The following is a 14751-nucleotide window of genomic DNA, read 5'->3' as shown; positions in this document are numbered from 1 at the left end:
AGCTTCTATAGAGATCATTGCTTACGGTTCTCAAAGGAGAGGTTCATCGAACCGATGGGCTACAACCAAATTCATCTCCCACATGCATTGAGGATCTCGATTGATCAATTTTGAGTATCTTCACATAGGCTATGGTTGAGACAAGACGGCATCCCATGCAAGAGGCAGATCTGCACTTTACACCATATGCAGGAGACCGAGGTAGAGGATAACCATGCTTTTAGATGCCCTGTATACTATGAGACCCGTGGATGACAACACTTCTTTTTAGTACTGGTATCGGCACACTCAGAGAGCTCCGGGATCATTGGAGAGTGGCTACTTTCCTTCTTGAGGCCCAGAGACACAGAGATCAGATCATATGAGCATAGACGAGAGCACATGAGGGATCGTCTAAGCCCAATTAGAGCACCATCATGGATTCTCTTTCTGGTGACCCGAACCAAGGATAGAAAGGGATCAGACACAGGAGAGAGCCAGAGAACACCACTTTCCAAATCCTACCCTGAGTGGACACTACATGGGGGACACAGTGACAGTAGCACTCGTCAAACAGCGGGGCAGGCTACAGAGGAGGGATGGACCCAAACAGGCCGAGCAACAACAGCATTCTATCACTAATTCTCTCTCTCAGTGCTGGCCCTCACTAGATGTGGAGCCACTGCCAGATGAGCACCTCTCGTCTCTCCTCAATCGTCCAGTTGTGTTGGTACCACAGACAGCATATGGTCCAACCACTCAGAGTCGAGTGACAGATTGATAGATGACCAGAGGATTCTCTTTAGTGTTTCCTACCCTTTGTGAGTTTCTCTCTTTTCCAGACCAGAGATGCTTGGACGCCTTCATTCACATGGTAGTCAAACACCGTGAGTGCCTACTTAGATCACAGAGATGGGAGCAGTGCACCTTGGTAGACTCTTCTCAGAGTATGATCACTGCGTTTTTCCAGCCGGGCAATACAGACTCCCACTTTATTTCTCATCACAAGCATCAACATTGGGTAGGGGTGCCCATTTTAGTGGCCCCACCCTTACGTTTCATTGTATCAGGTTTCTTTTCAAATCTCATTGACCCTTTGGTCTTTTGTAGACATTAACAAACTCTCTCTCTCTCTCTCTCTCTCGCTCTCTCTCTGTGAGCCGCTAGGTGGACTTACTTCCTCAGACAACATACATACATTATTATAACTGGTTTTTCAGTCTCATATACCCTTTGTCTTTCGAAGACTTTAATAAACTTTCTTTCTTTCTCTCTATGTGATGATGGCAATGATGTGTTTGCCGGCATGACAATACCTCCTTCCCTTGCTATGAAATATTGCATGACCCTAGTAGGGTACAGTTTTCCAGTCCTAAAACATCTCTCACAAATATATTTAGTTTTGAACATGGGCTTGAGCTAATACCTTATTATAGGAACATACACAAAAGTTCCTCATTATGCAATGGTTTTGGTCCTACATGCCCTGCAGCCATTTTAAGGAGAAAGTAAATGTCTCTGATATTTCAGCTACAGCCCTCCTGTCATATGTGAATTTCAGCATATGATTCAGTGTAGCACTGACATGGATTAGCCCTCAATCACGAATCAAAGCTCTTAACTGGGAACAAAGAGACCATAGAGCATGCTGATCATGACACTTGTAAAGGAATCATTTAACGCATATTAAATCTGGCATTTCCTCAGGCCGAGATGGGAGATGGGTGAGGTAACACCATTTTTCCAAGCCTAAGAATAGTCAAGAAAACAATGAAGAAGCTGAGAATATTGATAGCATCATTGCGAATTGCCCCACCACCTCATCAAGAACACTTCTTTCACTGCCACTGAGGACAACTATTGTTGTCTTTGGATCCTTGCAAAGAACGCCAAAAACATCCTGTAAATGAGGGTGCAATCGTAATTTCATTTCCCGTATCTGCTCTGGACCTCTCCTTCCAGCTCCTTCAACTTGTGCAGTCATGGTAGCATTAAAGCCCTGGATTCAAATTTAAAAAAAAAAGTATGTGAGACCCCAAGGATAAGATTGAGATGATAATTTAAAAACAAACTAGTTTTATGATCACAAAATCAAGAACGTAATCTTAAGCTCCTTCACACACAAAACTAACCAGAATTAACAACCGATTTTTTGCTTGCTGATATTTTGCTACAGCTTCTTCAATAGGTAAGTCGGGAGGAATACGCAAAGTTCGTAACTCCGCCTCAATAATGGTTTCATTCAACTCACTGTGACAATTGGATTAGCTTAATGCCATAAACATTTTTGAAAGATAACCAAAAAACAAGTACATGCATTTTCAAAGAATTTTTGTAGCAACATCTTAGCTCTTTTTCTGACAATTCATGTGGTCAAGGGTTTTACTTTGTTGTTTAGGAATTCAAGGTTCCAGAGTAAAGTCAAAAGCCAAAATGCACATGTAACCTTTTAAGTGCTATTTCTGTATAAGGTACTATTACATGGACTTCTCTTGAAACTCATTAGGCTGGTTGCATGATTTTTTGTAACATACATCAGACAGGAAGGACTGAGACGAAACAAAATGTATGACCATAAGTAAGGTTTCCTCTCCCATCTCTACAGATGGCATACACTGTATATTGATTCGGTCTCAAAACCCATCACCATCTGCAGTGCAAGTGCAAAGAGTACTCCACCAAGATCACATATGAGACAATACCCTTCCTTTTAATACAAATAATCACAATAAACTTCCAGAAAATAACAAATCCTGATATTATTCTCAAGCTGTAGGACAGGTGCTCTGCTAAGCGATTAGTAAGCATAAATTTTTTCGAAAGGTGAAAAGGCAAAACACTAGTTCCTTAAAGTTCTATATGCCCCAGTATCGAAGCGTTTGAAGAACTACCATCCTTCGGTGTTGAAGAGTGTACAAACATCCTAATTCCATTTGGATAGGGAAAAACAAAAATACTCCTACACTAAAGGAGATGAATTACTTTTTGCCAGGGCAAGCTTGTGAGCATTGTCTACCAATACAACCATTGTTTCGTTCATTTCATGGGTTTTCGGAATGCTCAAAATGGGGTGAGGAGATACTAAGGAGTGTTGAAGAATCTTTACAAATGTTTGCGAAAGATTTGCAACCAAACAAAACCCAAATGTTATGGGATGTGGAAAAATGAACCAAGCCCCATTGCAAGAGGTTTTGTTATGTCCTAAGAAAGAAATACAAGACAAAATAAGTTAGGAACATCTTCTCCAGGAGCTTTTTGGACAAACACTACACAAAAATATAAATATGGGAAAGAATGGAGAAGAGAGAGTGCCAATTTACAGCCACTCTAAAGCACTATTAAAGGGTCTTAACCACGTTTTAAACATTTTGCCGAGAAATCTTGGAAATAGGACACAACTTATAATTAAAGTTGTACAACAAACTACGATGGATCCACTTCAAGGTTAACAAAGAGACCTAAAGATTTCATACTTTTTGGACATGCTAGACTTCATCCCGTTTATGAAATCCTTTTTCCTTCCTCAGGGAAAAGGAGGATGTTAAGAGTCCTAAAGAATATATACACAAAATGAAACATGATTTGAGGCTTCTGTGAGGTAATAACATTCTTTTCAACCCACTGAATTAGCACGCTTTTACATGTTAGAAGAAAAACACGATCTGAGGTATATTATTCGAGCATGCACATACCCGATGGACATGATACTGTGTGTAGGCATCAATCCTACATATTTTGATGCATGTAAAAATTATCATGCCCATTGGATATGCTTTGGATGGTTAATGTTGCCACAAACCCCGTTTTTCACCAAGTAATATGCACAACTGCTGCCAAAAGAAACTATCTGAGATGTGTAATAAGAATGCACTCATACTTGATGGACATGATACTTTACACGTGAATCCAACCTATGTTGAGGCGCATGTAAATTATCGTACCCATTGTATATGCTTTGGATGGTCAAACGCCAATTTTCACAAAGTGTTATGAGAATCTGAGGTGTGTCATTCGAATGTGCTCATACTTGACAGGCACAATACTTCACATATGTTTTCTATAAGCTGGAATTTGAAAATTCTAACCATATAGATGACTCTAGATGACTTATGCTAATTAATTTGAGTACTTGGAGGGCTAAATTTGGGTCTCATACGAGGAAGTTATGTTAATTTTGGGGCTAATTTATCAAATTTCAAGTTTGAAATATTAGCTAAACTAGAAGGGGAAAGGGGGGGGGGAGGGGGGAAAAGGAGAAAGGTGAGATGGGAAGGGGGGGAGGGGAAAGGGTGGAAAGGGGGAAGGGAGGAGGGGAATGGGAGGAGTGGAAGGGGGAATGGGGGAAAGCCTCTAGCATATACAAGTGAACTTCAAACTAGCTATGACTTGGACTCTTCTTGGATAAATTTTGAGCGCTATGAAAAAACACCATGTACTATGTGTAGTAATATATAATGTATTTAAGTAACTTAATTACTCAACTAGACCGTGAAATGTGTGTATGTGTGTGCGTATGCATGTACACATTTGTGCCCTTCATGCTATTGTTAGAATAATTGAAAAGATGGTGCACCTGAAGTCCGGAGCAGAGGGTGAGAGGATGATAGCAAGAATCGAAAAGGTCCTTTCAAATATGAAACTACACTTTGGCCAAGTCAAGATTACAAAAGATGAGAAACAATGTAGAAAACCAGGCAATTCCATGTAAGCCAAGCTTTGGTGGTGCCAAGGCTTTGAAATTTACTTCTCCAAAGAAAAAGAATGACAAGTTCAATCCAACATAGGATACATACAGTCACGTCCTCAAATCACAAAAACATAAACTACAAAGTTCATATTTGAAATCAAGACACTTGTATAAAACTCTACACAAATAATCCCCCAATTTTTGGGTAAAGCCATTGGCTCCTAGATCTTGTGTGTGTTTTATTTTTTTGAGCGGTAACTGAAAAGTTCCTGACAAGATCAACATGTCTCAAACTGGTTCCTCCTTTACCTGTGTAGCGGCAGGCTGAAGGGGTAGGGAAGGCTGAAACATGGGTTCCACCTCTGACATCTACTAGCATGAGCATCCATCTCATTTTGAAGCTGATCTCGACAAATGATAATGGGCTGGTCATTGGGAAAGGGGATGCGCATGAGCATCCATCTCACTCTGAAGCTGATCAGGAAGCGGGAATTGTAAGAGATGTCCAAGGGTTAAAGAAGACATTTATCATCTTTTTGTTGCCTGCCCGTAGGAGGGCTGAGCAGCCGCAAGTGGAGGAGCTGTGAGAGAGAGAGAGAGAGAGAGAGAGAGAGAGAGAGAGAGAGAATGTCTCTCAATCTCTCTTAAAAGGCTAGAGACCCAGCAAAGAGCATAAGGAAATGAATACACACACTTTTTTTTTGTAAAACCACAGCTTAAATTATCAAAGACTATGTAATACAGAAGGTGAACTCCGTGATGGAGTCAACCTTTGAAAGTCAAAAGCAGTGGAAAAAAACATCCAAGACCAAAGTATCCAGATCTCCCTGTTGAATACAATCATAGAGTGACTGACGAAAGGATCCTCGAAAGAAATAAAATGGATCAAAGGAACCAGAGCCAAATGATAGATGAGTCCTCTGCAACCAAATGCTCCATAATGACCAGAAACGGACCCAGGCGAGGAACAAGGCAAATGAGCGAAGTCGTTTGCCTTGTTCCTCGCCTCCCCGGAAATGAACACACACTTTTTTTTTTTTTGGGGTGAAAGCAGATGACTATATTAACATAAAATGAATGTACATGACATTAGACTCCAAAGGAGAGCCCAATGAAAGAACTCAAAAACAGTATAAAATACTTCAAGGCTAGTAGCATCCAAGTCTCTTGCAGCAAAACTATCATATAAGGATTGCTTGAGAGACATTTTGAAGAAAATATATGCCTGAGAAAACTGTTGACCCATCCTGGAATACAGTCTTTGTGTCCAAATGGTCCATAGTACCCAAAAGCGAGTCCAATGAAAAAAGAGGAGGAATGGAGACATCTGAGATGAGAAGCATCCAAACATCCAGAAGAGTTTCCCAAATCGGATAGAGGGAAACCGAAGCCGCAGCAAATGGGAAATATGAGTGATCAATATGCGAGAGTGTGGGCAAGACCATAAGAGGTGAGGAACTGTCTCGCGGTGATGAGAGCAACGGGGGCAGGAAGAGGGAGCAATGCGACGTGCTGCCAATTTCACCCCAATGGAAAAAGCTCCCACTATACATCTCCAAAAGAAAAGCCTTTGTTTTGATGGCAATTTGGCTTTCCAGATTTTCATGAGTCGTGATTGCCACCAAGATAAAGGCCTATCCAAGTTCCAAAGAGTGTTGGCATGCTTGTCAATCCATGGCGGTGGAAGAAGAAATCTGTAGACCTTCGAGGAGATCAGATTATGCATTGAAAGCGTATGCGTAGTAGGAGGTAAGGAAGTCAAATTCCAGTCCAGTAATCTGTCCTGTACAAACAGTGGAGGAACTGGAATAAATGGTTGCAACATAGTTGAAAGTGTTTTCCAAATGGACCTATGATGCAGTCCCAAGGAGAATGTCCTGCAAGCTTGTGGAAATGAAAGCATACATCCTTGTTGATCCACAACATCGCCAACAAGTCTTATGCCCAATTTCATGAGATTGTATACTTTAATAGGTGCCTGTAGAGCGAGAGGCAATTCAAACACCTTGCTCCAATGGATGCTTTCCAAGCGAAAAGAATTACCATGATGAGAGGAAGCACCTGTCCATTTAGCATATGAAAGAATTCTCTTCCAATCATGAATAAAAGCATTAGAAACAGGGCAACCAGGAATTTTTCCCTGAAATGTGGTCATGACTGCTTCCCAGTGATCTATAATCCAATGCCCATATGCATGGGAAGTCATGTTTCCACACATAGCTGCAAACATAATAGCCCATGGCTGTTTTTGCTGAAAGAAATCAGCAATCATAGTGCTTTTTCTTGCCAACATATGAACCTGGAGATTGAGAATATTCAGCCCCCCATGAATCTTGGGTGAACAAATAGACTGCATTGGGAGTAGCCGCAAAGACTTTTTGTGAGATTTGCTTGTCCAAAATATCTCCATAGCCTGTGACATATAGGAAGCCAACTGCTTAATAGACCAGGGAAGAAGAGGCAAATAGAATTGCACATATGCCATAATGATGGACTGTACTATCCGAAGTCGAACATGTAGAGGCCAAGTGGACAAATGCCAGTATTCCAGCTTCTTGTTGATCTTTTGAAGCAACCATTTGAGCTGGTGTTGCGGAGTGATATTCCAGCCAATGGGGTAGCCTAGATGCCTCACAATAGTATGGGAAGAGGTAATGTGGCCTGGCCAGAGAAGTGCATGCCAGTCAGCTTCTTTCATAGCTAGAAGTTTGGATTTCTGAAAATTGATATGCAGTCCAGCAGCTATACCAAAGTCATTCAGTGCATGCATCAAATGAGAAAGGTCACTTTGAGAATTCCTGGGCATAAAGTATGAATCATTAGCATATGCCTGTGCAAGAAATGACTGTGCCCCTAAAATTTGCAAGCCATGAAGCTGTCCTGTGTCTGCAAGATAGTCCATGTGCAACAGTAACGGATGGGTAGCAATGGCATACAGTAAGGAACTAAGAGGGCATCCCTGTCTCACTGAGCGGGTCATAGTCCAAGTTCTTGACAATCCACCACCAAGCAGGCACTGCGCCGTGGCCTGAGAATAGAGCCAGTAGATAATATGGACGAGCCGAGGGCCAAATCCCAATTTATGCATAGTCTGAGAAATAAAATCCCAATGGACAGTATCAAATGCTTTCACAATGTCTACTTGCAGAATGAGAACATCTTGTTTAGAATATTTGGCATACTCAATCGCAAGCAAAGCATTGGAGATATTGTTAGTGATCTGCCTTCTGGGGACAAACCGATACTGCCTAGGATGAAGTCCTGCTTGCAAAAGGTCAGAAATGAACACACACACACACACACACACGAGCGCGAGAGAGAGAGAGAGAGAGAGAGAGAGAGAGAGAGAGAGAGAGAGAGAGATGACGACAACGACAATGATGATGATTGTTTGAATGTCCAGGGAGGCTGCATACAACCTATGGGACCATAACAAAAGCTAACACATCCATAACCTTTGCAATGTATGCTCCCATAGCTAAGGTATGGCCACGTTGGGAGAGGAAACTAGCATGCTCAAATGCAGTGAAATGATAGTCTTGAAATTCTCTTCGATGCTTTAGTAGGCATCACATTCCGAAAAGGAGTGCGGCTCAGACTCTGTTGTGCCCTGATGGAATAATGTGCATGGCCTCTTTGAACGAGCAATGTATGCGAGGTATGTCGGCGTACTCAGACTTACTTTAGGAGTCAATTCTAAGGTTTGTGATGGATGCACTTGCTTCCATATGGATAGGCTCACCTCATGTATGATGTGAAACAGGGAGATGGCATGGGTGTCTTTGACAAAAGACAAACAAGTTGTAGAGGCCTTCTTGAGGAGACACTCGTTAGTGTCACGCCCAAAAGTGTAATCCCCATACTCCCTGACTCGGTACAGATACTTGATGACTTGGAATGCAACATCTAGCTTTAATGGGGTTGACCCAAACTCAACAGCCTGAATGATCTGGTGAGGAAGGGATGGCTTACCACGAATCATCCGTGATAACATGAGAACCTGTAGCCGCTATACATGGGCCCACTCTGCATCCGACAAGTCTGGCCCCCAACATGGACTGCCACTCATCCCCGTTGGACGGACCAAGGAGTCAAAAAGCAACCCCTTGGTCCGTGGATTCTGAAAGTGCGAGCGGAAGCACTACCTCTCTAGTCTGGCCAATGAAGCATATCCTTTGCTCAAGCGTGCCTGCATCGCGGGTCTCATAGTGAAGATGGGAGAGGAAAAGACAACCCCCAGATAAGTGTATGATGAAACTATCTCAACAGGTAACCCATCAGATGTGAACTGCTCCTGGCGCATGACGGCTCGAGATGTATTGAAGATCATAACCTTGGTTTTACCCAAGTTCACCTTCAAATCATGAGACTCATAAAAGGACTGTAGTGCGTCAAGGTGTCTCTGGAGCCCCTCTGCTGAGGAAGACAAAAGAGCCACGTCATCTGCGTAAAGCAATATCCGGCTCAGCGTGTCCGCAAGAGAGCAACCAACCCCCCCTGTGTCTGCATCACTGTCTCAAGCTCGTCAATGTAGAGGCCAAACAAGGTAGGTGATAATAAACACCCTTGTTTGACCCCGATAGTGCTCATGATCTCGTCTATCCACCCAGATCTTGCCCAGACTCTACCTGAAACTCTCTCGTAAAGTGCCATGACCAGCCAAATGATCTCCTGGTCATAACCCAAATCCTGTAGGTGCCGTAGCAACAATAAATCCTCTGCTTCGGTGCCCTCGCTTCCTCCATGATGCATCTGAGCGTGAGAATGTAGTCCATGGTCCCATGATCACGCCGGAATCCGGCGTGTCTTGCTGCTCTAAGTCCTTGACACTCTGCAAATCTACTGACCTCGGAGTCAAGTACTGATGCATAAATCTTGGACATAACATGTCCAATCATAATGGTCCTGTAGTTCTCCAGGCTCATGGGATCCCCTACCTTGTGGATGGGTGAGATAGTGTTAATGGTCCAGGTGCATAACAAACAGCTTCATTAAAGAGCTTTGCTAAGATCGGGGCTAGGAGGTTCATCCCATATGCAATGAACTCAGTGCATAATCCCTCATGATCCTTCGCTCAGCCATTATGAAGTTTCATTATGAGAGAGAGAAAGAGACCTACAGCGCTGCCTCCCTCCTCAATACCGTTTCCTGCTTTCAGCCTCCCTCCGTTTTTACCTTGCACGTCAAGATTGGCCCTTCTCCTAACCCTCTGCTCCTTCGGCTTTCTGACCAACGTTCTCTGGTCTTGGCTCCAAGAAGTTGCGATTACTGCTAATCCTTCTATTGCTCCTAAGCAATCCTCTTATTTGGGAGCACTATAGGGTGCTGCCAAAGGCTCCCAAGCAATGAAAAGGTAGATTGAGTAGAAATACTCTGCTTTTTGAGGTAAAAGTACTTTCTACGAGGTAAATGAGGTAGATTAAATCAACTTTTTGAGCTATGATTCCTGCTTGGTTTTGAGGTAAAAGTACTTTTTATGCAAGAGAGTTAGATAGGACGTAGAGTTATAAGCACAATGCTTTTAGGTATCCAAAACTTGGAAAAGCTGAGAGCTGTTGCATGCCAAAATTTCTCGTCACCTTTCTCATTGAAAAAAAACATGTGTTCTCAAAAAAAGCAAATTCACATGAAATGTTTAGTAAAGTTATTGTCTATTACATGTCATCAATGCATGCAGCAAGAAGAGGGTGTGTGTTTTCATTTTCTCAGGGAATGGAAAAATACGCCAAGCTATAAAAAATATACTTGGAGGTGTTCTACCGTGTGTATTTCTCCATCTAATGAATGCAATGATATACAACGACAAATATCTTTGTATGTTAGGATTATCTAAATTTTCAAATCTGGTTGAAGAAACACTTATATCCAAGCAAAAGAGTATTGTTAGAACAAAGAGGACACACAGACTCAGTAAATCACATCAGATATTCAGAAGCGCCTTTAACAAAATATAAGAAGCCAAACAGAGCTCATAATTCATTAGTTCCCAGGCACAAGCTGCTTCTTGGCATAGACCGACATTTGAGTTCAATCTGACTAGCATCAAATTATATCCTCTTATGATCATAAGAACTATTCTGTGTGTGATGTATTTGCAGAAAGAGTGAATCCTACATCCTAAAACATATTTGCAAGGATTGAACAACATCTCAACCACACAAGCCTTTACACAATACTTGAGTATGAAGCTAGCCACCACAACTATAGTTACTATTAGAGCACCTTATACTTTTCTTGATTTCATGTCCACCTCTGCTCTATTAAGTCTAAGGGGCATGAGTAACTGCTCTATTAAGTCTAAAGGGTTTAACCCATCTCCCCATTATCTATTTTACTTCAATAAGCCATATGGTTTGTCACCACAGAAAGGATATTAAATAATCCATATATAAAACACAACATCCCTACATCTGACTCCTAAACAGAATCTGTAACATAATTGAGTATCAAGAGCAACAGTATTCCTTAATTTCAAAGTAAATACGAAGAAATCTAGTTGGCTACACCTGTCGTATGCTAATCCAAGTAAAAAAGAGCTACACACCTCTTACCTCACAAATGTATCAGCCCACACCTGGGCAGTATGCGTGGTCACATGCTCAAAATTGTGACGATGGCACTCTTGTCTATCACCTTCTGACATATCTAGTGCATCCTTTATGGCAGCAGCAACATCACTTATGTTCCAAGGATTTACAAGTATAGCACCAGCACCTAATGACTGAGCTGCACCAGCTAGCTGGGAAAAATAAAATCCAGAACCTACTATCAGTAAACTCATACCTCTACATGCTGCTTGCCTGCACAGAACATCAAGATCATATATATATACATATATATAATCATGTAATATCGTCACTCTGTAATAGAAGTTCATGAACCTCAACTCCGAGGAAGAGTTTGAATCAAATTTACCTCACTTAAGATGAGGACACCCTTTTTTGTGTTCTGACATGCAACAAATTCATAGCTCACAAGGTTCATTCCATCCCGTAAAGAAGTAACAAGTGCCACATCTGCCAATGAACCCAAAAATTAAGCATTTTACAAGAAACTAATCACATATGTGACCTGAAGCAACCAATTCTGGACAACAGATTCCGATCACACAATATTACAGTCCCATTTTCCATGCAGTCCTCATATTTTGATAGGAGCTTATAAGCGCACAATTGTATCAAGTAATTACAAAACCATCATCATGCCTTTTTAAAGGTATAAAGGAATCAATATTCAATGTAACGGACTTCCTATCAAGCCTGCATAAGAAAGAAAGAAAGAAAGGTGTATTAACGTCTTCGGGAGACCTCGCGGGTCTATGAGACAAAGTACAAAATATTTGTAACCCATACAAGCCACTGTGGGCTGAAAGCAAAGGGCACACTAAGGCCCTTGCTGAGTACTAAGTGCTAAGAATGCAAAAAGGTAGTACAAAATAGTAGGAAAAAGTGCAATCAAGTATTGCTCAGAGCCAGAGCTCCAAATACATGTGCAGGTTCCATATAACCCGGCTCCCTGATGGCCCTCTGATGTGATGCAAAGAGCTCACGTATCTGTGTCTGTCGGGCTGTCTCCTGCGGTGCGCTCTCCTGGATCTCTGTATCCGGTCGGCTACATCGAGAGTAATGCCTCGTCTTTGGCGGTCCCCTCTGAGGAGGGCTGAGATAGGTCGGACCTCAATCGTGACCTCAATCGTGCGTGCTCTGGTCGCCCCACATGTTGTGTGTGGTCTCCGCATCTCTCGTCCAGCCGTATCCTAGTGACGGATCTCACTGCTGATCCATAGTGCTCTCGTCTCCTCGAGCTCCTCCCCCTCGATCTCATCTGGCACTGGCTTAGATGGATAAAAATCAGTAACGTGTGTTAGTACTCGGTCTAGCTCGGCGTCTTGAGGCATCAACTGTAGCTGATCTCTGGCCTGCCGCACAAGGGAATCCCTATGTCTCCGCATTTCAATCAGGTAGAGCCCAATGCAAACCTGGTCGGGGAAATGTATCAGCCATTTGAGTGGTCCAAAGCCAAGTCCCTCCTGAAAGAGACAATGGTATCATCCTCGGATCTCATAATAGGCCAGACAGACACACAGAAAACCCTCCTCTGTCTCGACCTCTCCCATCGTGCATAGTCTATAGACCCGCTGCTCTCTAGGAATGCTAGCCACTCTCCCGACCTCAATCCGCAACTGGTGGGACGAGACTCATATCTGTCCGATAGCAATCCGCAAGGCGTGTGAGACTCTCCTATCCTCGAGGTACTGGGGCCTGATGATGAGACCATGCTCCGATATCCTCAAAAAGTGGTCATGGTAGAACTAAGTCTTGGTAGGGAGCTCCTAATCCCCCCCCCCAAGCCCGAGATGTGTGGAGCTGGAGAAGGTCTAACCTAATCTCATCATGTGGAAGGAGCTTCGTTAGTGCATCCATGCTGTACTGAAACGGGGGGAGCCTATCCATTTGGATACCGTGGCTATCAAACCATGTGGACACCCGCGCATACCATGCTGTATCAAAGCCTCTCTCTGCCAGTCATCGAGATGACTCCAGTGCCAATCTCGGTAATCTCCACTGAGGTAGGGCCCAAACTCTCAGGAGAAAGGTCACGGTTTGGAAGAGGGCATCCACCTGGAGAGGTGTCATGGAGAACTCTGCCTGTATGATCTGATGGGGAACTGAAGGCTTACTCCGAATCATCCTAGATCCCATGATCACCTGTAGCCTCTCAAATCCCTTCTAGTCAGTAGGTGTAAGGTCACTCCCTCAAAAAGGTGATGCATACATGGCACTCGGTCTCACGAGACTGTCAAAGAGCCAGCCCTTCGTCAGTGGATCCTGGAAATGCCCCTAGAAGCACTGTCTTTCTAATTGGGCCAGGGCACCCTTCCCACGTGTGAGTCGTGCTCTGGCGGCATCATGAAGCCTACTCCCGTGAATACTGTTATAATTATTGTTATAATTTAGCAGTGACAAATGTAATGTAATAAGTAGGTTAGGGGCACTTTTCCCTCATTTAGAGGTTTTTCCCCCTAACCACAGTTAGTTCACTAACTACGGTTAGTGAAGGATAAGGTTTTGTCACTTAGACAAAACCTATCCCTCTCTTCAGTTGTACTACACTCTTCTATTGCAACTATTGCTTTCAACTCACACTCTCCTACATTCTTGCTCTCCTGCTCTCACTCTACTCTCTCTCTGCCTCTACAACTCACATTTGGTATCAGAGCGGGTTGACCCTGCTCCCTGCTTCCTTGCTCGCAATCTCCCTACTCCAAGCTCAACAGCTCGCTGCCCGTCCGTACAAGCCTGTCGTCCATACAAGCCATACCGGCTCCTGCACCGTGCAACTTCCGTCCGTACAGCCGTACAAGCTCACGGAGCTCTCGATGTCCGTATGGCTGTGTCTGCTCCCGTACATTTCGTACGTTATCCGTACAGTTCACCGTCAGCCCGTACAGCTCGCCGTACAGCCCATCAACCGTACATTTGGTATCGCACCGTACCTTTGTCGTACCGCCGTACCTTTGTCGTACAGTCGTACCTTCGTCGTCGTACATCTGCCGTACCTGACAGCTCGTCGTACATCCGTACGTACATTCACTGCTCCGTATAGCTATCAACACTTTGCAGCCATGGTTGAAAATGAATCAGGACTCAAGATACAGACATTACGCACAGATAGAGGAGGGGAGTATTTGTCTGCAGATTTTGATGCATTTTTGAAAGACAAGGGCATTGCACATCACCTTACAGTGAGGCTAACTCCTCAGCAAAATGGCAAAGCTGAGAGGAAAAATCGTACTCTTATGGAGATGGATAGATGCATGCTAAAAAGCAAAAAATTGCCTCACAAATTTTGGCTTGAAGGTCTCATGTGTGCCAATTATGTTTTGAATCGGACTCCCACAAAAGCTTTGAAGACCAAGACTCCCTATGAAGTTTGGCAAGGGAGAAAGCCTTCTGTGGATCATTTTCGTGTTTTTGGATGCCTTGCATATGCTCATGTGCCCGTTGAGTTTCGGCATAAGTTGTCTGATAAGGCAATCAAATGCATTTTTGTTGGGTACAGTGCAGAGAGCAAGGGCTACCGTC

At 43.2% G+C, this 14751-nt stretch overlaps 1 protein-coding gene across 5 annotated transcripts in view; it reads right to left on the bottom strand.

The window, feature by feature from the left end:
* Positions 1-14751, bottom strand: part of LOC147895670 (alpha,alpha-trehalose-phosphate synthase [UDP-forming] 1-like) — a 149546-nt gene that overhangs the window by 20385 nt on the left and 114410 nt on the right. For 4 of the 5 annotated variants that reach the window (XM_087382169.1, XM_087382168.1, XM_087382173.1 and 1 more), the window contains 4 exons: positions 11582-11682; positions 11218-11405; positions 2112-2229; positions 1796-1978 (listed from right to left, as the gene is read on the bottom strand). In XM_087382169.1, coding sequence (XP_087238295.1) covers positions 1796-1978; positions 2112-2229; positions 11218-11405; positions 11582-11682 — 590 coding nt within the window. The remainder of the gene's footprint in view (positions 1-1795; positions 1979-2111; positions 2230-11217; positions 11406-11581; positions 11683-14751) is intronic. The other variant, XM_087382170.1, reaches the window with a different exon arrangement.

This window comes from Dipteris shenzhenensis, chromosome 12 (genome assembly GCF_047967505.1).
Source record: "Dipteris shenzhenensis isolate YYH24624 ecotype China chromosome 12, Dip_SZ_1.0, whole genome shotgun sequence".
NCBI classification, from domain to species: Eukaryota; Viridiplantae; Streptophyta; class Polypodiopsida; order Gleicheniales; family Dipteridaceae; genus Dipteris; species Dipteris shenzhenensis.
Note: the sequence above shows the minus strand (reverse complement) of the source record. Positions and strands in the feature narration are given on the sequence as shown.